This window comes from Pan troglodytes, chromosome 6, assembly GCF_028858775.2.
Source record: "Pan troglodytes isolate AG18354 chromosome 6, NHGRI_mPanTro3-v2.0_pri, whole genome shotgun sequence".
Taxonomy (NCBI): domain Eukaryota; kingdom Metazoa; phylum Chordata; class Mammalia; order Primates; family Hominidae; genus Pan; species Pan troglodytes.
This window is the reverse complement of record NC_072404.2, coordinates 103,785,905-103,807,473: the sequence shown is the minus strand read 5'-3', so window position 1 is coordinate 103,807,473 and position 21,569 is coordinate 103,785,905. Positions and strand designations below refer to the sequence as shown.

Sequence of the window (21,569 nt, the reverse complement as noted above, 5' to 3'; positions counted from 1 at the left end):
AAAAAACAAACAAACAAACAAACCAAAAAAACCAACAACATTTCAACACACATTCCAAGTGACCTATCTCTACAAAGTCATTTTTAGGATTGTTGTGTGTATGTCCCTCTATGTGTGTCTTTGGGAGCGGGACCTGGGTGGGTATGTAGTCTTGCTGTTAGTGAATTTTAATTTTTCTTATATTTATAGCATATTGTAGAAAAAGCATTAAAAGTTAAATGTAGGCCATACTAATAAGTAAAATAAAATACACATAACTATAAATTATAGTTTAGGCCACTGAAGTCTCAAGAAATTTTAAGTTCTGGGCACACATTACCATTTAAAAAACATGGTAAAGAAAAAACAATGCATGGACATAGTATACATTTCAGCATTTCAGAAGGCACTATCTGATAAGAATACTCTGAATTTATCATCTGAATTTAAATACGAAATTAATACGTATAAATAAATAAATATAAAATACATACAAAAACTGAATTTACTTATGAAATAAGTTAGTTCTCTCATTCTTCTGTTCTTTTAACCCCCCTTTAGACCCCCCCCCTTGGGGGCAGTCTAAGTTAGAACCCCCCCATCCCACTTCCCAAAGCTATTCCCATATTTCACTATTACTTACAGAGCAGCCATCTACAAGAACAGTGTAAGTGAACCTGCTGTTGCCCTCAGCAACAAGTTCAACATCATTAGAGCCCTGTAGAATGACAGCCTTTTTCAGGTTGCCAGTCTCCTCATCCATGTATGCAATGCTGTTCTTGCAGTGGTAGGTGATGTTCTGAGAGGCATAGTTGGCCAGCAGGCGCATGAAGGCAAGTTGGGTAGCCATTTCCTTGGAAGTCACTCCTTCTACATTATATTCAAACTACAGAAAATAAGATGAAATTCCAGTTAAGTGGAGAAGGACTCAGATACTAAGAGTCAAACATAAAAAAAAAAAAAAAAAGAAAAAAAAAGATCTCAGGAAGAGTGGACTCAGATCCAAGCTTAGGAAAAGGGTACTTTTAAAGAAAACTTAATTCACTTGTCTTTGAAGTATCAGTTACCTAGATGAACATAAGACCTACTAGACTGAGGCAAGGTCATCTAAAAAAGTTATCTGTTTCAATTAATCCTTTTTGCGTATGCTTCTTCTCTAGAATAAGAGAATGAGGAGGTAGAAATTCTGACATTTTTCTTTTTCTGTAATTTTGTAATTTATGGAATTCCAGTAGGCATTCAGTAAAGTTGGTGAAAAGGTTTGATTAAAAATTCAGAAAAGCTGCTCACATTCTGAAAATGCATATGTATGAGTGTGGCATATAGCTGGCCAGTGCTCCTTCACGCTAAATGACATTAGTCAGTTTTTTCAATGATTACCAATTAAGTCAAATTTGAATAATAACTTTGAATTACATGGATGTGTCCAATCAATCCATCTTCGAATGTGCAATTTAGGACAAAATTGGAACCCAGGAAAGGAACAGGTCTTTTTTTAATAAGCCCATTTTTGTCAGAGATTAAAATGCAGATAATTAACAAACAGTCCTACCAAAATATTATTTAGCAGAAGGAGAGGTGTTTGTGGGATTCCTCACCTGGCTGCCAGCATTGATAGTTTCTCCTAGCCAGACGTGTTTCTTGTCCTTGGAGCTCCTATACCAGTTCTTGGCTGGGATGTTTTCAGGTTGGGCCCGGATACAGGTTTCGCCAGTAGAGAAATCACAGTATACTTTGATAGCATCCATAGTGCATCCTTGGTTAGGGTCAATCCAGTAGTAACCTTTTAAGAAAATAACATTCAGATCATGAAACTTCTCATTGAGCAGAACACAGATTCTAATAATAACTAATGAAAGATACTGACTCTCATAAGTAACATTTTTGATTGTCTACCCCACATTTAAGAGGAAGAGGGTGGCTATTTTTAAGATTAGACAGTTCCTTCCCTCCCCTCCTCCATGAAAAATCAAATCAGGGTACTTATTACTATGAAAAGTGCAAAAATACATTTTAAGGGAAATGAGGTTGGGTGCTGGTTGGGAGAAGATGATGCTTCATTAATTGGGTGTGATTTCACATAATGTAATCTTTACCCAAATGCATTTTCACTCTAAATGTCAATGGAAACTAATTTTGAAAAGCTCAACTTGTGAGAAGGGTCAGTCTGGTCTGGACATCTTGACCTACCACTGCTCCACTCTGGGTGGCTGAGTCTCAAGTCACGGCATGTGCGAGCTGGGTTCTTTCTAGAGCCTTCAGGAGTAAGAAGGGTCTCAATCTGGTTGTTGAGAGACTTCAGAGTAGCATCAACTTCATAGTCCTTGGGTCTGAGAGAAGGTGCTGAGCGAGGCTGGTCAGCCCTGTAGAAGTCTCCATCGTAACCAAAGTCATAACCACCACCGCTTACGCCTGGAGGTCCAGGAGGGCCAGGGGGACCAGGGGGGCCCTGCAAAGGTGAAAGTGAGATAGGAGAGGCTTTATATTTTGTTACAGTGAGAGACATCCATGGCAGCAGATTTTCAGTTGAGCTTCACATGGAAGCATGTTCTAATCAGTAAAAAATAATCAAGTTCACATAAATAAATAACGAGCCCCCAGGCACACTTGCAGGGATGGACTTAACAAGCCCATTGCATATAGACAATTTCCAGATATTTTAGAGGATATATTGAAATGGGGCTAACTTTAATGGGTTGTCAAAGTTGTCTTGGTTTAGTCTGAAGAAAACATTCCTTAGGTCCGTGATCTTCTTTATTATTTCCCCAAATCATACTTACAGCAGGGCCTTGGTGACCCTGAGGGCCTCGAATGCCAGCAGGTCCAACTGTACCAGGATGTCCAGTGCGACCATCTTTTCCAGCAGGGCCAGAAGGACCAGCAGGGCCCTAAGGAAGACAGACACCAGGTGCATGTGAGCTGGTGAATCCCACCAAGGGAGCAGCAGCCTGGGGCTCACTGCTTGCTTTAGCCTCTATTTCAGAGATGAACTGTCTTCTCTTGAGTCCACCTACCCTAGGACCAGCAGGACCCACGGAGCCAGGAGCACCTTGATCACCATGGTGACCCTTTAAAGACAGAAGAGGAAAATCACACTTTTAGAGCACATGTCAAGAGACATATTTTTTTTTCCAAATTGAATGGGAAACTTTAGTTTAAATGGACTCCGGATTGAGAAAATTGAAAATGTAAAGTGGGGCTCTTTTCTCCCATTATGTCTATTATATTCAATTTTTTTTCACAACCTATTTCAGCAGTGCAATATTAGTCATTCCTCTAATTATGTTTATTTTAAGTGGGGTTGAAGGACATTGTTACCAGGAGATTATAATGTATGTATATTTCTATCTCCCTTAATCCTCACCTTTCATGTTGGTATGAAATAGCATTACCTCCAAGAGTGAGATGGAGTTAGCCAGAGAATGGGAAATGGATATTATATAGGCTATACTGGAACAATAGCAGTGAAAATATGAAAATCCTTCTGAGCTGAAGGCCTTCAGGATCAGTTTATGTGCGAGATGGCTACAGTTTACTTACAGCGATACCAGGCAGACCTTGCAATCCATTGTGTCCCTTTAAGCCAGGAAGACCTCTGGGCCCCTTTTCACCGGGCTCTCCCTTATCACCACGAATGCCTTGTGGGCCCTATAAAGAAACAGAAGGATGGATAAGACTTACCGTTTTAAAAAAACGGCACTCACTTCACCACAAATACTGCTTAATTCGTTTACAAAGGTAACTCAGGACATGTAATGGTTTAGCTAGGCTCTCACCTCTGCTGGTAATCTGCTTTAGTTGAGCTATCTGTAAAGTGGCTAGATCCTTGTAATTGTTTAATACAAACAAGCATAAGAGATTTAAAATAGCTCAAGTTATTTGCATCAATTCTCAGCATGGACTGAAAATTTTTAAAAATATTAAGTCTAGCTGATTTATTGTTTATTTTCTTAACAGATGTTTTGGACTGATTCTCTCTAAATGTTAGCGTTGCAAAGAAATCTTCAGCATGTACATACACTAGGACCTCTTGGGCCAACAGCACCAGCAGGACCAACAGGACCAGAAGGACCCTGTGAAATGAAAAAGAAAAACACAACTTAGCTAGGCCCAAGATACCCCTCCCCACTCCTCCACCATCCCCAAGTGTGGGGAAGTCAGAATTGAAGCCCACGAGAATGCTGCACTGAGGGACTGGTATTCACAAACTTACAGTTTCACCACGGTTTCCATGTTTGCCAGCAGGACCCACGGGGCCATGAGGACCAGGTGCACCTGCAGCACCAACGGGACCAATATTGCCAGGGTAACCGCGCTCTCCCTACCAAAGGCAAAATGAAACTTAGCATCAATCTGGGTTGCATTTTAATCACTTTTGAATTAGAGAAAGATGAAAAGTGTACTGACCTTGTGTCCGGGTTGACCATCGCGACCCGGGGGACCATCGTTCCCAGGGTTGCCCTGTGAAGACACCACACAAATTAAAGCTGTTGGTGAGGCTCTGCTGCCTACCAGCCCCTATGTTGTGGCTACTCTGTCTTCATCACTTCCAGTGCTCAGTAACGAACCCTCTTTCAGACTGTTAAAACTAGGGATAAAAACCTGCCAACCTAGATATTTTTTAGAGATGTTTTAAATACTTGGGCCCAATTTTGCAGTGTGCTATTGAAAAGCCCATTCTTTGGCCTAAGCAATTTTCATATTTTCAGTACTAGGTGTAGACACTATGGAGAAGCTGACCATCTTGTTCAGAAATTTGGAAGAAGAGAACCTCAGCTCAGGACATAAAGTTTCACACAATGAAATCCTGCTCAGTTTTATTTTACAAACCAAGTGTTGGACTCACATCACGACCAGCTTCACCAGGAGCACCGTTGACTCCAGGACTACCCACAGCACCAGGAGGACCACGGGCCCCAGGAGGGCCGGCAATGCCAAGAGGACCAGGTTCACCCTAAACAGGCAGAGAAGATAAAATGACATTCCCCTTATTCGATGGAATGCTAACCTTCCCCTCCAAAACAACCCTACTCAGGAGATTCTAGTTTGAAGGAAGAAGGTAAATTGAATGTGAATGGGTCACACAATGGTAAGAAGTATCATTAGTATCATCCCTGCCCTCCTTCTCCACATGTAGATGGCCAGCTTTATGTAATCACGGGATGTTGCTCTGTAAAAAGTGAGCCTCGTGTCATTCAGTATCCCAAATGAAATGAATTCAAAAAGTTGATATAGTTTATGGAGATTAGATGGTTTCTAGTTGTTGTCACGTATAAGGTTTAATGGAATGATTCAGAACTTCCAGAGTTTCATTCTTCCTACAGGATAAATGATGCCAGCATTTCATATTGCAGAGGAGTAAATGCAATTAGAGATTGTATCATTCCTAAGTGCGTGGAAAGAACAAAAATCATTCTGCATAATTTTAAGCTGTGTCTTTATAGTGTGTGTCTAAGTAAGGTGGTATTAAAGCTTCTTAGATAAGTGACATGTGATCTGTATAAAGAAAATGCCATGAATAAAAATCTTAAGTGAAGTTATTCAGTGATCAATCTGTCACATTTGAAGTGGCAGCTTTTAAAATCTTTTCTTATGTTAATGGAGTCAGAATACTGTCAAGCACTCACCACAGCACCAGCAACACCTGGTAGACCACGTTCACCTCTCGAGCCAGGGAGACCCAGAATACCAGGGGCACCAAGAAGACCCTGAGGACCTGGAGTGCCAGGAGGTCCCTAAATAGAGAAAAAATACTGAGTATTATGGGTAAGACCCTAGGTGATAACACAGGTTGGCTTGAAGATTGTGAGAATAAACTGTCTTCAGCTTAGAAAAAGGCTAATGACCTCCTATTACTAGGACATATCCTTGGATATCTTTTCTCTAGTGATGATGGTGAGTTTACATCTTGGCATGAATACTTTTGTATCTGATTCATCCTTGAGACCAATGGCACAACATTTAAAAATATGTGGTTGAGATTTATAAAGACACTTGGGGTGGTGAAATAGAGTTTTTATAGCCTCTAGGCAGGGAAACAAATAAAAAAATTTAAATTGTTATGGATACATAATAGTTGTACATAGTAGGAGGGGTTCCTCAAAAAACTAAAAATAGAACTACCATAAGATCCAGCAATCACACTGCTGGGTATATACACAAAGGAAAGGAAATCAGGCTGGGTGGGGTGGCTCACATGTGTAATCCCAGCACTTTAGGAGGTCAAGGTGGGTGGATCACCTGAGGTCAGGAGATCGAGACCAGCCTGACCAATATGGTGAAACCCCGTCTTTACTAAAAATACAAAAATTAGCTAGGCATGATGGTGTGTGCCTGTAGTCCCAGCTACTTGGGAGGCTGAGACAAGAGAATTACTTGAATTGGGGAGGCGGAAGTTGCAGTGAGCTGAGATCGTGCCACTGCACTCCAGCCTGGGCAACAGAGGGGAACTCCATCCCAAAACAAAAAAACAAAAACAAAAACAAAAAGGAAATCAGTAAAATCAGTATATCAAAAGGAAGCAAATTTTGACTTTGGCCTCTAAGGTCTAATAGGGGCATCTTTCAGAGTAGCACTAATATTGGACAGTGTATGTTTAAGAAATTGGTAGCCTACTGAGATTGATTAATATGTAGTAGGATGGCCACAGCAATGAGACTCTGTTCTAATCCTGGTACCAGTAAGGTGCCTTCAATAGCTTAAAGGGCTGTGTGATAAAACTGAGTTCCCTCATTTATTGTCTTCCCGATTTTGTGCTTTCTGAGCATCTTGGAAGCCACAGCCCCTCAGTGTGTGCTGGACAGATTTCCTGGCTCAACTGAGCTCTACTTGAGAGCCTGCAATACTCATCAACAAATAGATGCCACTTGAAGATTTGTGTAGGGGCTTTATTTTAATTCAGCATAAGGTATTAAGAAAGAGGAGTTGGAAATCACTTACAGCAGTACCAGCCTCTCCAGAGGGACCCTTCTCACCAGCGAAGCCAGGGGGACCAACTGCACCTACTTCTCCAGTTCGGCCAACTGGACCTTGGTCACCACGAGGACCACGAAGCCCTTCTTTCCCAGCAGGACCAGGGGGACCAGGAGGGCCAGAAATACCCTATGAGCAAATGTACAAGGTCATTTCCTTTCTGTTAATCACCAAGGGCCTGGAAGAGAGCAGCAAAGATTCTAGATCTTAAGATGCAAATGATGTGATGCAATAAAATAATACCCTGGCCATTTGGGGGAAATATTTACAGTTTTTAACCTTCTTTCTTGCAGAAAGAAGCAACTCCTGTCTTCCTTTATGAGGCTGTAACCAACCAAATAATGGAGGAGAGACTATGGCAAATTTCTATGAGGAAAAACAATGTCATGCCACTGGTACCCTGGCATATTGGAATCAGAACTATGTAGAATGATAGGAGTTAATGATAAATGAATGGGACTCTGAGTTTCGAAGGACTTTGCCTTTTCTTTTTTCTTCTTTTTTTTTTTTTAAAGAAAGCCAATATACGCGTTTTGTTCATAATTGAGGAATCCCACACACTTCTCAACTAGGTTTAATTAAATGCCTACAGGGAATGAAGATTTTTCTGTTATGAACCTGTAAAAGGATTCCAAGAAATCAACATCTTTGCTATTTTTTTTCCCCGAAACCTTAACCAGAAGACTTAATCCTTGGTAATTAATTAAATTTTCTTGAGTCCTGACAGGAGAGTCTGAATCAGAATTAAATTAGAGGCCAAACCACCTTTAAATTCAGGAACAATTATACCTTAACAATGGAGGCAGAATGTTAGCCATAAAGGATAATTAGATATAGAAATATCTGATATGTGGCTAAAACTGTTCTTTTTTTTTTTTTTTTTTTTTTCAAAAAGACCATGCCCCTGAAAGGGGACTGGTGTTCACATGAATAAAAGCCTCTTAAACTGATATTATAAAATATAACTTGTGATGAAATACCTTAATGGTTCAGAAAAGCTGATTTCAGACCAGGAGAGTAATAGCGAATATTAGTGATGTGTTTTCATGAAGAGTTTCTTACCAGTTTCCTATCAGAAGCCAGGCCTTTTGGCTAGAGTAAATGAAGACACGTTTGTAGTGATTTACTTACAGAGGGTCCCGGGGGACCAGTCCGTCCAGCAGCACCAGGGAAACCAGTCATACCCTAAGAGCCAAGCACATTAGAATTCCACAGTCAACATCAACTCCAAGAATTTGGGTAAGATGGGAATTTCTTTTTTTTGGAAAATCAGTACATGTGACCAGGGATAGACCAAGGAGTAGGAGGTAGGCAGCTTTATATAGGGCATTATTTAGCCAGGACCCTGAAGGCCCTCCTTCCCCACACCTCTTCCTTACCAGCATACCACCAGTTGCAATGCCCATATTTTGTGTTAAGGTTTGGATGGTCCTTTCTGAAATGCTGACATATTATCTTATGGTTGTAAAGGTATGAAGATAAGACACTATGTCATTATTACACATTAATGTGTATACATTAATAACTATCTTTACCACCTGGCTGAGTGGTAAGGAAATGGACACTTAATAGGTAATGGTGTTCATGGACAAAAGAATAACAAATGACCTAGATAATTCAGCATTGTCCAGTGAGAGAAGAAGTCAGTAAAGTTCATTTTTGGGGAGCTCTGGGTCTCTAGAGAATTGTTGTGATAGCATTGCCTGCAAAGGGGAAGGACGTGGTCAGGCAGAAGAAGGGGCGTATTAATAAACAGATGAAAGACGCCAAAGGAATATTTCTTCCGACTTTACAATTAAACTGCCTAGGGCCCACCTTGGTTATTACCTCAAGTGAGCTGATAGCAACATACACTGAGTTCCAGCTGAGTTCAAGTTAACATCAATATCAGAATTGCTCTGAATAGAATGAACTTGAATCTCAAAAGTTTCCTCATGGTAGTCCAAATTTACCAAAAATTTCAAAACTTTCAAGTGTCCTTAATAGATTCTGAAGAAAGAAAAGCGGCGAGAGTCCATTGTAAATACTCACAGGGGGGCCTCCATCACCACGACTTCCAGCAGGACCGGGGGGACCATTTGGACCCTAAATGCAAACAAAAAGATGGAGTCAAATCACAGACAAACCCTTATAAATGCTACTCTTTTCTTCAAGGGGATCATTCCCGCATCTCTTAGAAGAAAATGTAGAAATAAAAAATGACTATCTGTGTCAGAATGTTCTTCAATATTACCACCCTTATGAGGTTATCAGAGAATTAAGATAAAACAATATTTATGAAACTTTTATACATTGTAAAGCAGTGTGCAAATGTTAATCCTTCCGTTATTTTCCATCTTCTATCTGGTATATTCCCTGTTGCACAGCAGGCACTTGACGGATATATATTTAATTGGAAGATCTAATGGGTAGCTGCTGTGTGGACCACCAGTGAATTCAACTTACAGCTGGGCCAGCAGCTCCAACGGGGCCTGTGGGACCAACAACACCGTTTTCACCCTTAGGCCCTTTGGCTCCTCTTTCTCCTTTAGCACCAGGTTGACCAGCAGCACCCTGTTGGAAATAAACAGTTACAGCTCTGGTATTCCGACCCACTCTACTCCCCAACTTAGGGTGTTTTCAGATTAATCTTCGTTATGTGATACTCACAGCAGGACCAGCAAATCCATTGGGGCCAGCAGGACCGACCTCACCACGTTCACCCTAGGTGGGAGAAGGGATTTAAAAATGTGTTATCAATCCTAGGTTCATCAATGTCTAAACATTGTGAGGTGTGAGTATACAAAATGACCCAGGTTCTTACTTACAGGGCTTCCCCGAGGACCAGCAGGACCAGCAGGACCAGCAGCCCCAGCTTCGCCCTATGATGGGACCAAAGATGAATCTGTTAATGTGCCTGACATAGATGCTCAAAGAACTGGGAGGGAGAGAGAACAGTGGTGGACAGACAGAGTCTGTAGTTGCCTTGGAAGAGATAACTGACGCACATCTCACAGAGTAAAATGAAGTGGATTTTTACTTAATGCTATATTCATTTTGGGGGTTAAGTGGTATGGGTTATACACTTGAGAAAACACTATAAATCAGTGCCTACAATACCAGGAGGAGGACATTTTAATTTTTAGATGGACACAGGGCTGATCTATTTGTGGCAATCTTTGCAATACAATAAATAAGATCTATTTTAAGTGGAGAGTTCAATGTGAAATGGGCACACTAAGTATTTTATTGATTTTTTTGGTAATAATTGAAGGCTTTGAGAAGCCTCAGTGCATTAGGATATTGTTAATGCGCAACATGGAGAGACTTTAAAACAAATGCTAGGGATTAGAGTATAGATCAGATAGCTGGCACATCTATAGGAAGGGAAAAGTAATTTTAAACACACAACATTTGTTTCCTGCTGCTCTATCACAATAGCTAGGTTTTTAAATAAGTAGGCTTTATACCAAGCCATAAAAATGAATTGCTGGGGCTCTTTGGGACTAGGGAAGGCGGGAAATTTTAGATATTGCTGTTGGCTTAGTGAAAATGCATGCTTACCCGGTCACCTGTGGCTCCAGCAGGACCAGGGGCACCCACAGCACCAGGAGCACCCTAGTACCAAAAAGGAAACATGTCTTATTAATAACACCCCGTATCATCAAAAGTGAACCTTGTCATTCTTTTTTTCTGTGCTTATACAGTGACTGAACACTTTCACTGCACTCTGGTTGGATATCTAGAAGGCCTCTGATGTATTTTGGTTCTAATTAACAAGACTATTAGAAGCCACTCTCAGAAGGAGGGTACTCCAGTAATAAAGGTTATGGAAATGTGTAAGTCAATAGCAGGTCAGAAATTTGGGAGATCTGAACTTTCCGCTATTGTAAAATTCCCTGGAGAGCAGCAAATGAGTAGCCTTGTTTGAAACTGTTAGAACTATGTGATTCAAAAGAAAGACTATTACAGATGTGCTACAGTCAGTTTTCAGCTCTGAAGGAGAGGTGAATAAAGGAATCCAGGCTGACTGTGGCCTGGAAGACCCATAAGGCTGACATACGAGATAAGGTAATTAGACTGTCATGGGATTATCTTTGGCATCTTCATGGCATTAACAGCTAATCTTTGGGGCTGCTCTTTGGGTGATAAATTTCTAGGGAGTAGGTTTGAATAACTATAGAATCTTGTTAGAGGTTCCGGCTTCCTAAAGCATAGGAGACTTATTTATTTATTTATTTTAATCTCTGTTATCACTTGAAACAATCATTTAATATTCTATTAAACCTAAAGCTTTTGGTCTATAGTTTGTAGTTGGTATCGTTGACACTAGGGAAGTTAGAAATTTCAGGATATTATTTTCAAAGAGGTTAAATCCCATTTAATTTTTCCTTTGGAACGTGTAAAATGATATTATTAGTCATAGACCCAGGAGAGAAAGGAATGTTATTTTATTAAACTTGATAAATAAAGTGTGTGTAGTTCTAATTTGGAAAACTTCTCAATTCAAACATCAAAAAAAATCTAAGTACGAAGAAACATACAAACAAAATTCTACTCACACGAGCACCATCTCTGCCAGGGTTACCAATTTCACCTCTGAGACCAGGTTCACCCTGAAAGTATAAAGCAAGAGCAACTTTTTGTTTTCTGACCAAAATTTTGAATCAAAATTAATATGAAGTTTTTTTCTTTTTTACAGAAGATGCTATGATACCTTCAGTCATTTAAGATTTTTAGCAATGTCTCGATTCCTTACCATTCTGTAGAATGTTAATCGAGAAAAATAATGAGGAAAAAATAATTCAAGGCCATTTCCAGATTATTGTTAAACAATCTTTTCTAATTTCCGTACACTCTTCTGAAGCATAATCAAGCAAGGTACAGATTCATGTGGACAGAATTGTAAGGCAACATCACAATGGGCTGCAGCGCCTGATCACTCTTACGGCATAACTAATGCAGCAGCACGGTTGACAGCTGTTCAATGTAGCTTCTTCCCATTAATTAGGGCAGGATGAGGCATTATTGTTAGTGGCATTAAAATGAGCCTCATGTATTACTCAACACCATCTGTTTGTGTGAAATTCCATGGTAGCAAGGAATTTTGCCAGATTAGTGAGTTTAGAAATGTGTAGGTGCTAGGTGGCAGAGGGAAATGTATATAGATAGATATCAAAATGCTACCAGACCACCTGCCAAGAATTGTGAAAACTTGGGCATCCTTGTGCAGCCTTCTTTACTAGAGTTCATCAACAATATGTAATAGGGGTCAACACTGGGAGGGTACCTTTTCTCCCTTGCCTCCAGGTATGCCAGCAGCACCCCTCTCTCCTGGGAGTCCACTAGGACCAGATGGACCAGCAGTGCCCACAGCACCAACCACACCAGGTTCACCCTTGAGTCAAACACATGTGAAATCAATTTTAGTGGAGAAAGAAGAAAATGAAGAATCAAACTCTTGAAGAATTCTAATTTAAACAGCTAGCTAGACAGGCTTCTTGCCTGCTTTGAAACACAAAGAAGGCTGGGCTATTGAAAGGAGGGAGAATATAGCAGAGAGAGATGCTGTTAATGACATGGTGACTGAAGAGATGAGGGTAGTGGGAGTGCACAGCTGTGATTCCTTTATAACCTGCTTCAGTCCTCTTAAGGATGGCAGGCATGGAGAAGAGGATAGGACAATGGGAAGCAGAGAGTAGAAAATGTTTACCCACAAACATTTTTCAAGGTTAAGTCTCTTAGCCCAGATAGAAAACATGGAAAGAGACCTTGTCAATTGAGGAGATGTTTGTGTTTTAATCTCCTTAAGAGTAGAGACTGTATCTTCCATTTTTATATAAAACCCTACAATTCCACATACTTAAAACCTGTTGACTAGCTTCTGAGATAAATAGATCCCTTTGAAAGTACTACCTCACGAAACCGTGGTTTCTTTATTTCCTCTCTCCCTTTTATGTTTTTATTTTTTTCCCAAGAGCATCCTTCCATACACTAAAATAGCTTTTTGCAACTAATGTTTACATTTTTTCCCCTAGAGTTAAGAATGAAAATAATATGTGTTGTCTTCTTTTTATTGTGGTTAAGGTAATCTCTTTTTCAGGAATGTATATTAAATCTATTTTAAAATCTAAACCACAGATTCTATTTTGGAACACAAGTTTCCAGACAAATTTTTGGGGGTGAATGTATTGCCCAATGAATTTTTATCATCATAAACTCTTATTATTAAAATTCAGACTACTTGTTGAAATTTTACTCTATGGGATGAGATGTTAAGATAAAAAGTTATTTTCTCTGAAAATAATGTCCAATATATACAATGTTTCTAGATTAAAACAAAAGCATGAACAGCGTGAGGAGAAAAGAGTGACAACCCATACTAATTCATTTATGTTTTGGGAACTCTGAATTTTCCCCCACAGTTTGTTGCTATTGTTTGTTTGTTTAGAATAATTCAGGTCCACTGGAATCGGATTGCTGTTTACTGAGAGGGAAGTCATCACAGAACTGGAAATAAATAAAAATCTGAAAAACAATTATCTTTCTATTGTAAAGGGTCTACTTATTCTAGGCAGACTGGGCCAAACCAGCAATATAGAAAACATAAGATTTTACCTTGTTTCCATCAGGCCCTGGGGGTCCAGAAGGACCTCGGCTTCCAATAGGACCAGTAGGACCGGCAGCACCACTCTCACCTGGGGGACCGCGTTCCCCCTGAAAAAAGTGATTAGAAGAAGTGTTGCACCATTCATCACTTTCAGTGATACTGTTTTACATATGAGAGTTTACATTTGTGTAGCTTCCGAGCCCTGGTTCTGCATTTATTAGCAAATTAACATTTCTTTTGTTCCTAATTTCTCCACTAGTAAAATGAAGAGATTGATGAGATATTCTCTAAAGTGTCACTTAGCTCTAATGTTCCATGACTACAACTCCAGAATTCGTTGCTTCTAGAGTATAATATTCAATTTTTGCAATTCATTCCCCTTCTTTGGGGAGTCTTTTCTGTGATAAATCCATAGGTAAAAACAGATGCCAGTTATGTGTAGTATTCAAAGAAAAGATTGTGTCATTTTAGTTGAATAGCAATGGCAGGTGTAGATAACATTAGATATTCTCCTAGCTATGCCCCCTTTTTATAACCCTGTGTAATAATGATATAACAGTTACAATATTCATATGTATATTTGATATATGTATTTGTGTATATATATATATGTCTGTCTATCTAAATATCTCCCAATTTACATCTAAATATCACTAGAACATAGCATTCTATAGCCCAAAATATTTATCACATAGGTCCACGTTGTAACTGTTTCAAAGGACCTTGTTATAAGTTGGTTCTTTGAGCTTCCTACATATGTGTTAACTAGTGACATGATGGAATACTTTCAGGGCAAATTAATCATTTCAGTGATGCTAATACCCATAGAGAAACTAAGTATTTTTTTCTTTATATGACTACTCATAAATTCGGCTTTAGGCTTTGAACATCAACACATATGGCCAAAATTAACTTTATATCTTAGTAACATATTATTTTTCCTTAGCTCAAGTTGAGCCACTGTCACAAATGTAGCATAGTTGTCTATATAAATCACTGACTATAATATATATTGATTTATTTGTTTCTTATAACTATGTAATTATAGAATAGGAAATATGAGCAACGAAACAAAAAATTCTACTATCAACTTAGAAATCTAATGCTTTCTACAGATTACATTTGACTATAGAAGAGCATCAGAGACTTGTTGCAGGGTCATCAGTGGCTTTAAGGAGAAAGCACTACTACTTTTAAAAACACATTGCCAGAGTTTATGAAAGTTAATGAAGTAACACTTACTCTTGGACCAGCAGGACCAGGGAGACCAAACTCACCGTGGAGACCCTAGACAAAACATGAGAATAAAGCATGAAATCTGTGTGTGATCTCTAAATTCACTTATGATTAAAATATTTGAAAAATTTGGAAAGAGTGAAATAAACCTGGCAGTATCTACATGAGTGCATAAGTACACAGGCTAATAAGAACAACTTTTAGTATGGAAAGATACAGAAAGAGAGAATTTTATTGGTGACAAAAATGTATCCATCCCAGAACTTGGTATCAAAAAATTTGTTTCCCATTATTTAGTTTATTGCTTTTTAAAAAGTGACAAAACAGACTATTTCCTTCAATAATAAGATAAATAATAATGAATATTAGACGTTGCCTATTTTTAGCTGTATAACAGATCGTCTTCTTAGGAGAAATTATCATATTCTGTACATTACCTAGTTAATTGTATACCCAAGTGTATCTCTTTTATTACTGACCAGCTGTCTCCTTAATGTGTCCTACTGTTGACAAAGGAGACCAGGCCACAGAATGTAACTAAATTGGGGCACATTCATCACAATTAGAGAGAAAATGACTCAGAACTCATGCCCTGATTGTGTATAGCAGTGTCATGTCTGAATGCCAAGAAAAACACAAAAGGAATTTTTCAGGATCTAGTTTGATTGAAAATTGTGCATTTACTTTTTCACTATGGGGAAGGAAATAATTTGTATCTTAACGTTATCAAGAACAATACAAAAAGTAAGGCTATTAAATAAAATATTCATTGATAGATTTTACTTTCATAAGGTGATGTTTCATTAAATCTGTAAAACAAAGTAATCAGAACTAATTTGGCTCATTCTCTCCATCAGCACCAAAGTATGTAAAACACTATCATTAACATATGAAATACGAAATTTTCTTTTACATATTATAATTGCATAGCAGTGGGGTATTAAACAGGGGGAAATTCTCAAGTTTAGTAGTTACTACTTACTATTACTTGTTTTACTCACCCTTTCTCCTGGTTTGCCAACTTCACCAGTGGGACCTGAGGGGCCAGGCAGACCCTAAAAATGAAAAGAAATACAAATCTCAATCCCATGGCTATGTTCAGGAGATTTGCTAATAATTGAGTTTGGGGGTGGTGCCTACCAAATATCAACATGAGCACGACTGTATGTTATTAAGCATTACACAAAAGTTTGTTTGAAAAAAATGCACCTTTCTTTGCTTCAGTCCTGAAATCATGTTTATTGTGGTGGAGAAGAGAGGTACGGTATGGTGATTTACAGCTCAACAGGCTGACCAAAGGCAGTATTGTATATGTTTGAGTTGACTTACCTGGAAGCCTGGAGGACCAGCGGGACCCTGTTCACCTTTTCCACCTTGAACACCCTGAAAGTGACAGGAAAGAGAGCATAAATAGCAACGTATGTCACCACTGTTGTCTAGCTGTATAACTTTTGGACGGAAAATGGAGATGGCCAGTTTGAGGACTATATACATTCTAGTGCAGAAGAGCACAAGAGTGGGAGAAATACTCACCTGTGGTCCAGGAGGTCCCTGAGCACCATTGTTTCCATCAGGACCTGGAGCACCCTAAAAATATTTAACAGAAAGGCTGATGGTTAGCTGCAAGCCAGGTAGTTTAAGATGTCTCAAAGCCTCAGGTATTACTTCCTTAAAACAAGTTTGTCATTTTAGCATGAATTAAACTCATTGTGGGTTCCCACGAAAGCCCAAATACTGCCTACTAACTTTTTAAATTTTTAATTTGTGTGGGTACATAGTAGGTATATATATTTATGGGTTTGCCTACTAACTTTTGATATGACTCAAGCGAAGTATGCGACACAAGGCAATTTATAAAGGCCAGAGAATGCTACTACATATTCATACCCTTTTAATTACAAAATGAATAAAGTAAAAGCCAAGTGCTTCTGTATTTTTGACCTAATGTATATTCTGATTTGTTTTTGCTCACTGTTTTATAAGTTTGGTTTTTAAAAAGGCATTTTATGATAGTAAAAGGACCCCTGGGGATGCCATCTTGAAAAGAAAGTGACAAAATGATATCAGATGGTGTAAAAAAAAAAGTGTGGTTCTTAGATGAATGCTATGTGAATAGATCTGTACACAAGTTAGCACCTACCCGAGCACCAGCAAGACCAGCATGACCTTTATCACCGTTTTTGCCAGGATCACCCTAGAGTAAAAATGAAAAACAAAACAAAGAACAGCCTTGCACATTTAATGTCAAATTAACCACGATGATTTTGGAATGTTGAATCCTGCTTGTTTTTGTGTTCTTTTGAGATCCCTAGTCTGTGGTTTTTGTTATCTAAGGATGATCCATCACCATGCAGCTCCATGTACAGTAAGATGTCCCTGTGGAAGCATGGGGCTCAGGAGATGGATTTTTAGCAGGGATATAAGGATACACTAGAGGTAAACTTTTAATGTGATAAGTGGCCTGCAGTTTTCCTGTGTTGAAAGGAAACTCCCTGAGACTGGACTGATTCGCAGGAGATAAATACTAGAGTTTGGTAAAATTTGGCTACAGAAAGTGCTGAGGGTAAGAAAGTTGTGGTGATTCTTACAGTGGGGCCTTTGGGTCCAGGGAATCCAATGTTGCCAGGCTCTCCTCTTGCTCCAGCTGGGCCAATTGGGCCAGGCCTGCCGTCGATGCCAGGGAGGCCCTGAAAGCAGAGTTATTTCAAGTTTACTCAGTGTCAACATATTCTCACAACCTCAAGCTTATGATGCTGCCACGGATGAAACAGAATAGTTTTCTGAATGCATAGAGCTTCTTGTATAAAGCGTTAATAAATTATGAATCCATTTTCCTTTTCTAACTAGGATGTCAGTACACACATAGCCAATTCAATCTCGTATGTATGCAATTTCCCTCATTCCCTTCTCTTGCATCCCCTTGTCACCTGCTTCAATTTTCCCTGCCATGTTTTTCTCTCCCCTGCTCTGCTTTCAGTCCTGTATTCATTTGGACTCCATAATTACAATCTATTACTCTGCATTCCCAGATGATGTATGTGTCTGATATTTATTTTCAAAGTGTTCATGTATAAATAAGCCACAAAATAGACTTGATAAGGGTGCAATAAGTGTCCTTGAAAATATAATGGAAAATGAGCAATACTTACGACAGGACCTTCTTTTCCAGCGGGGCCGATATTTCCAGGGGAACCAGGAAGACCCTATAAAATAAATGAGGATGTTTTTATATTGGCACTTTAACTTACATACTCAAGCCTTAGATTAACTGAAGTCTAACAAAGGCACCTTTTCCCCCCACGTTTTGTTTGTTGCCTAGGGTAAATCATTAGGAATATTAGCCACTAGCTGGGAAGTGTGAAAAGAGTTCTGAAATTTTTCTTCTATTTTTTTGTGGCTTTCCTTTTATTGAAATTTAGTGCAACTCATCCTTTTATAGATATCTCAAGAAACTGTTAAGCAACATGCTATATGGGCAAAATGTATCACGTTATTTACCTCATAATAGAAAAACTAATACTTTTAGTAAGCAATTTCCAAAGTGGATTTCTTATTGCTATATTTGGTGTCCCTATTACTTGTTTATGGTACAATTACAGTTGATATTCACCCATAAGAGGTAATGGAGGCAAAAAAATTACTCTATTGCTATGGATTAGTGTGTCTATGGACCTAGAGGTTATTTCTCCATAGCTAGTGTGATGCTGAATACATTACAGCACTTTGTGATTGCTAGGAAAAAGACTTCACTTATGAATCTAATAAACGAAAAATGTATAGTCCTAATATATTTCATGAACACCTTATATAAAACTCACAAATTAAGATAAAAGATTCATGCTGATAGGAGGACCAATCTAATTTGGATATATTAAAATAGATCTATTCTTCCAAAAACCTCATAGCCATTGTATCAAGTAATAAATAGAAAATTTATGAGCTAATTAAATGCATGAAAATATCTACTGAGCTTTGATAAAGTCAAAAATGCAACTGTCAGCAAGACTACTAACAAATTTACTTTTGATGTTTTTATTGTTATCTTCAATATTAACCAACCCTTTAAAGAAGGAAGTAATGCCAGGTGTGATTTGCTCAGAATCAGTTTGAAACTTACTCTGGGTCCCATGAGACCAGGCTCCCCAGGGCGACCAGCATCTCCATTAGGTCCTCGGACTCCAGCAGGGCCACTTGCACCACGACTACCAGCAGGGCCCTATTCAAAAAAAAAAAAAAAAAGAGATAGAGGAGGAGGATGCTAAAGCTAATGACACACCCACCACCAGAAGCATCAAGCTCCTTTCTAGGAAGTAAGTGATAGACAGCTTACCATGACGCCAGCTCTGCCATCAGCTCCAGGAAGACCACGAGAACCAGGACTACCCTGCAAGAAAGTACATGAAATAGAGGGAATTAAAGAAATCTCTTGGCTTTGATAAGGTAGAGTTTGTTAAAAATAGCATGATCTCCTTACAGGGGAGATACAGACACAAACCAAGCCAAAACACTTCACCCAACCCCTAGAGGAATTCATAGATGAGCATCCTGCAAAAGTAGGTCAACATTGTTTCCAGGCCAATTTTATAACATATTAAATTGAGAGTCACTGATTTAATAAGGCAGATGGAAAGCAGATGCTTTTTTTGCCTAAGAAAACACAGTCAGTAATTCTGACCAATTCCCAATGAAGGGGTGTCATAATCTGCCTCTGGTGTGTTAGGGTGTTGGGAGCATTTGAAACCTACTCTCAGCCCAGGAGGTCCTGGAGGGCCGGCAGATCCAGCTTCCCCATTAGGGCCTCTCTTTCCTTCTTCACCACTGGGACCAGGAGGACCTTGGGGCCCAGCAGAGCCCTGTTTAATGAAAAGAACAAAAGAAGAGGGAGTAAAAAATTAATTTTAATACTATGTCCAGCTGGAGAAACTGGAATGAGAAAAACAATTAACTTTATAAAAGTGTGATGATAGAGCTACTTACGGGCTCACCCTTGTTACCGCTCTCTCCTTTGGAGCCAGCTGGACCAGGCTCACCCTAGGGTTCAATACAGAACAGTGGTCAAAGGACAAACATTTGTTGAAACTCTCTTGCAGACAAATCTCTTAGAATATTTGTGGGTCAAGGTAAAGAGAAGCTCAAGTTCTCTAGGAAATGTACCCTGTTCATATTTAAATTGAGTACAGGGGAATGGTATTATTGGTCGAAGGGACAAAACTGATATTGTAGAACTTTGCCTCATTTACCTTGAGGTAATGATTTAAGATAACAGGAACGGCATGTCTGTGTGCATATAGCAGACGGGAGTGTACATATATATATAAGAAATATAAACTAAAAATGCTAAGGAAGAGAAAAATAGGAATAATAAAACTACAAGTGGAAGTCTAGATAGTGATGAAATGATGGCAGAGGTGGTATTTCAGGATGATGAGAACCACAGTCATGACCACTTACAACAAGTCCCCTGGCACCAGTAGCACCGGCAGCACCAACAGGGCCAGGAATACCGCGGGGTCCAGGGAGGCCGGGAGCCCCAGCAACGCCGGGAAGGCCCTATGAAGGAAAATGCAGTGTGGTCCATTAGGGACGTGATGGGCTGTAGAGGCAGCACACATTAAATGCCTTTAAAATCATAGCAGCACATTTTAGCTACACAGGTATACTCACAGCAGCACCCTTGGCACCAGTAAGGCCGTTTGCTCCAGGATTACCCTATGAGGAAAAGGAAAGGAGAAGGATATCAGTTAATTGGAATATTTCGGTTCTTCTTTGACCCCATCTTCATTCTTCTTCTTCCCCCTACCCCACCTTCGTTTTCTTTTACTCAATAAAGTTTAAAGACAATGGCTACTTACAGGAGGTCCAACGGGGCCGGAGAGGCCTGGAAGACCCACTTCACCACGGGGACCGGCGGGACCAGCAGGACCAGCGTTACCAACAGCTCCAATTTCACCCTAAAAGAGGAAATTAAACCAAGGAATTAACCAGCAAATAACGAAACAGCATATCTGTTTTTAAGATGCCAAGTTTTATGAAATGTCTTCATAAAACTTCAAAATTGCAATTATTTTTCTTATCCGTTTTATTACAATATTTGAGTTTGGTTTCCTATTTTCCTTGCTTGATTCTGCCATCTTGGCTACTGTTACTACCTTCCCTCTCCTTCTGTCTCTCTGTGGTTGACTCTGGTTCTCAGTCAGTCCTAACTAACTAGTCCTAGAGACAATTTCTATGTTGTCATCTATATCGATGGGCACAGTGCACAGTGCAGAGAAATGATCTATTTCAAATGTAGAGTGAGAAAACTGGTCATTCTATGTCCATTTTGAAGGGAAGGAATAATTAAGGTAACTGATTCGTAATTATCTCTTTATCTGCAAACACAGTTCCAATCTTTTACATCACAGTAAAAAGTTTATCAAAGTAGTGACAATGGTCACCAGTGTTTTTACCTTGGGGCCAGGGGCACCTGGGAAGCCTGGAGGGCCAGCAGACCCAATGGGACCCTGAAATCAAAGCAGAAGGTGGTAAGAAATTTCCTCCAAGTAAATTAAGAAAACAATAACAATGACAGAAGATTGAAGTTGCTTACAGTGGCATGACACTATTTATATTAGTAAAGAAAAAACTGACAGCCAGTCTGTTGTCGTTAGGATCTCATCAAAGGCAAGACATTCATGGTATCCAGGGTGGGGATATTTTGCTTTATACATCAATCAAAAGTTCAGGTACTTATAAATGGCTTACACTACTTATAAATGGAGCCTTCAAAAGACCTCACAGAACATTTGGTAAA

At 39.3% G+C, this 21,569-nt stretch overlaps 1 protein-coding gene across 1 annotated transcript in view; it reads right to left on the bottom strand.

The window, feature by feature from the left end:
* The window catches only part of COL1A2 (collagen type I alpha 2 chain), a 35,772-nt gene that overhangs the window by 652 nt on the left and 13,551 nt on the right, over positions 1 to 21,569 (bottom strand). The window contains exons 16-51 of the mRNA XM_001168894.7: positions 21,226 to 21,279; positions 20,629 to 20,727; positions 20,441 to 20,485; positions 20,228 to 20,326; positions 19,754 to 19,807; positions 19,522 to 19,629; positions 19,107 to 19,160; positions 18,894 to 18,992; positions 17,926 to 17,979; positions 17,365 to 17,463; positions 16,917 to 16,970; positions 16,310 to 16,363; positions 16,106 to 16,159; positions 15,778 to 15,831; positions 14,783 to 14,827; positions 13,549 to 13,647; positions 12,221 to 12,328; positions 11,493 to 11,546; positions 10,495 to 10,548; positions 9,759 to 9,812; positions 9,601 to 9,654; positions 9,397 to 9,504; positions 8,983 to 9,036; positions 8,083 to 8,136; positions 6,919 to 7,080; positions 5,607 to 5,714; positions 4,826 to 4,933; positions 4,387 to 4,440; positions 4,193 to 4,300; positions 3,999 to 4,052; positions 3,520 to 3,627; positions 2,994 to 3,047; positions 2,760 to 2,867; positions 2,170 to 2,428; positions 1,578 to 1,762; positions 623 to 865 (exon numbers count right to left, since the gene is read on the bottom strand). Of these exons, the coding sequence (XP_001168894.1) occupies positions 623 to 865; positions 1,578 to 1,762; positions 2,170 to 2,428; positions 2,760 to 2,867; positions 2,994 to 3,047; positions 3,520 to 3,627; positions 3,999 to 4,052; positions 4,193 to 4,300; positions 4,387 to 4,440; positions 4,826 to 4,933; positions 5,607 to 5,714; positions 6,919 to 7,080; positions 8,083 to 8,136; positions 8,983 to 9,036; positions 9,397 to 9,504; positions 9,601 to 9,654; positions 9,759 to 9,812; positions 10,495 to 10,548; positions 11,493 to 11,546; positions 12,221 to 12,328; positions 13,549 to 13,647; positions 14,783 to 14,827; positions 15,778 to 15,831; positions 16,106 to 16,159; positions 16,310 to 16,363; positions 16,917 to 16,970; positions 17,365 to 17,463; positions 17,926 to 17,979; positions 18,894 to 18,992; positions 19,107 to 19,160; positions 19,522 to 19,629; positions 19,754 to 19,807; positions 20,228 to 20,326; positions 20,441 to 20,485; positions 20,629 to 20,727; positions 21,226 to 21,279 (3,216 nt within the window). The remainder of the gene's footprint in view (positions 1 to 622; positions 866 to 1,577; positions 1,763 to 2,169; positions 2,429 to 2,759; positions 2,868 to 2,993; positions 3,048 to 3,519; positions 3,628 to 3,998; positions 4,053 to 4,192; positions 4,301 to 4,386; positions 4,441 to 4,825; positions 4,934 to 5,606; positions 5,715 to 6,918; positions 7,081 to 8,082; positions 8,137 to 8,982; positions 9,037 to 9,396; positions 9,505 to 9,600; positions 9,655 to 9,758; positions 9,813 to 10,494; positions 10,549 to 11,492; positions 11,547 to 12,220; positions 12,329 to 13,548; positions 13,648 to 14,782; positions 14,828 to 15,777; positions 15,832 to 16,105; positions 16,160 to 16,309; positions 16,364 to 16,916; positions 16,971 to 17,364; positions 17,464 to 17,925; positions 17,980 to 18,893; positions 18,993 to 19,106; positions 19,161 to 19,521; positions 19,630 to 19,753; positions 19,808 to 20,227; positions 20,327 to 20,440; positions 20,486 to 20,628; positions 20,728 to 21,225; positions 21,280 to 21,569) is intronic.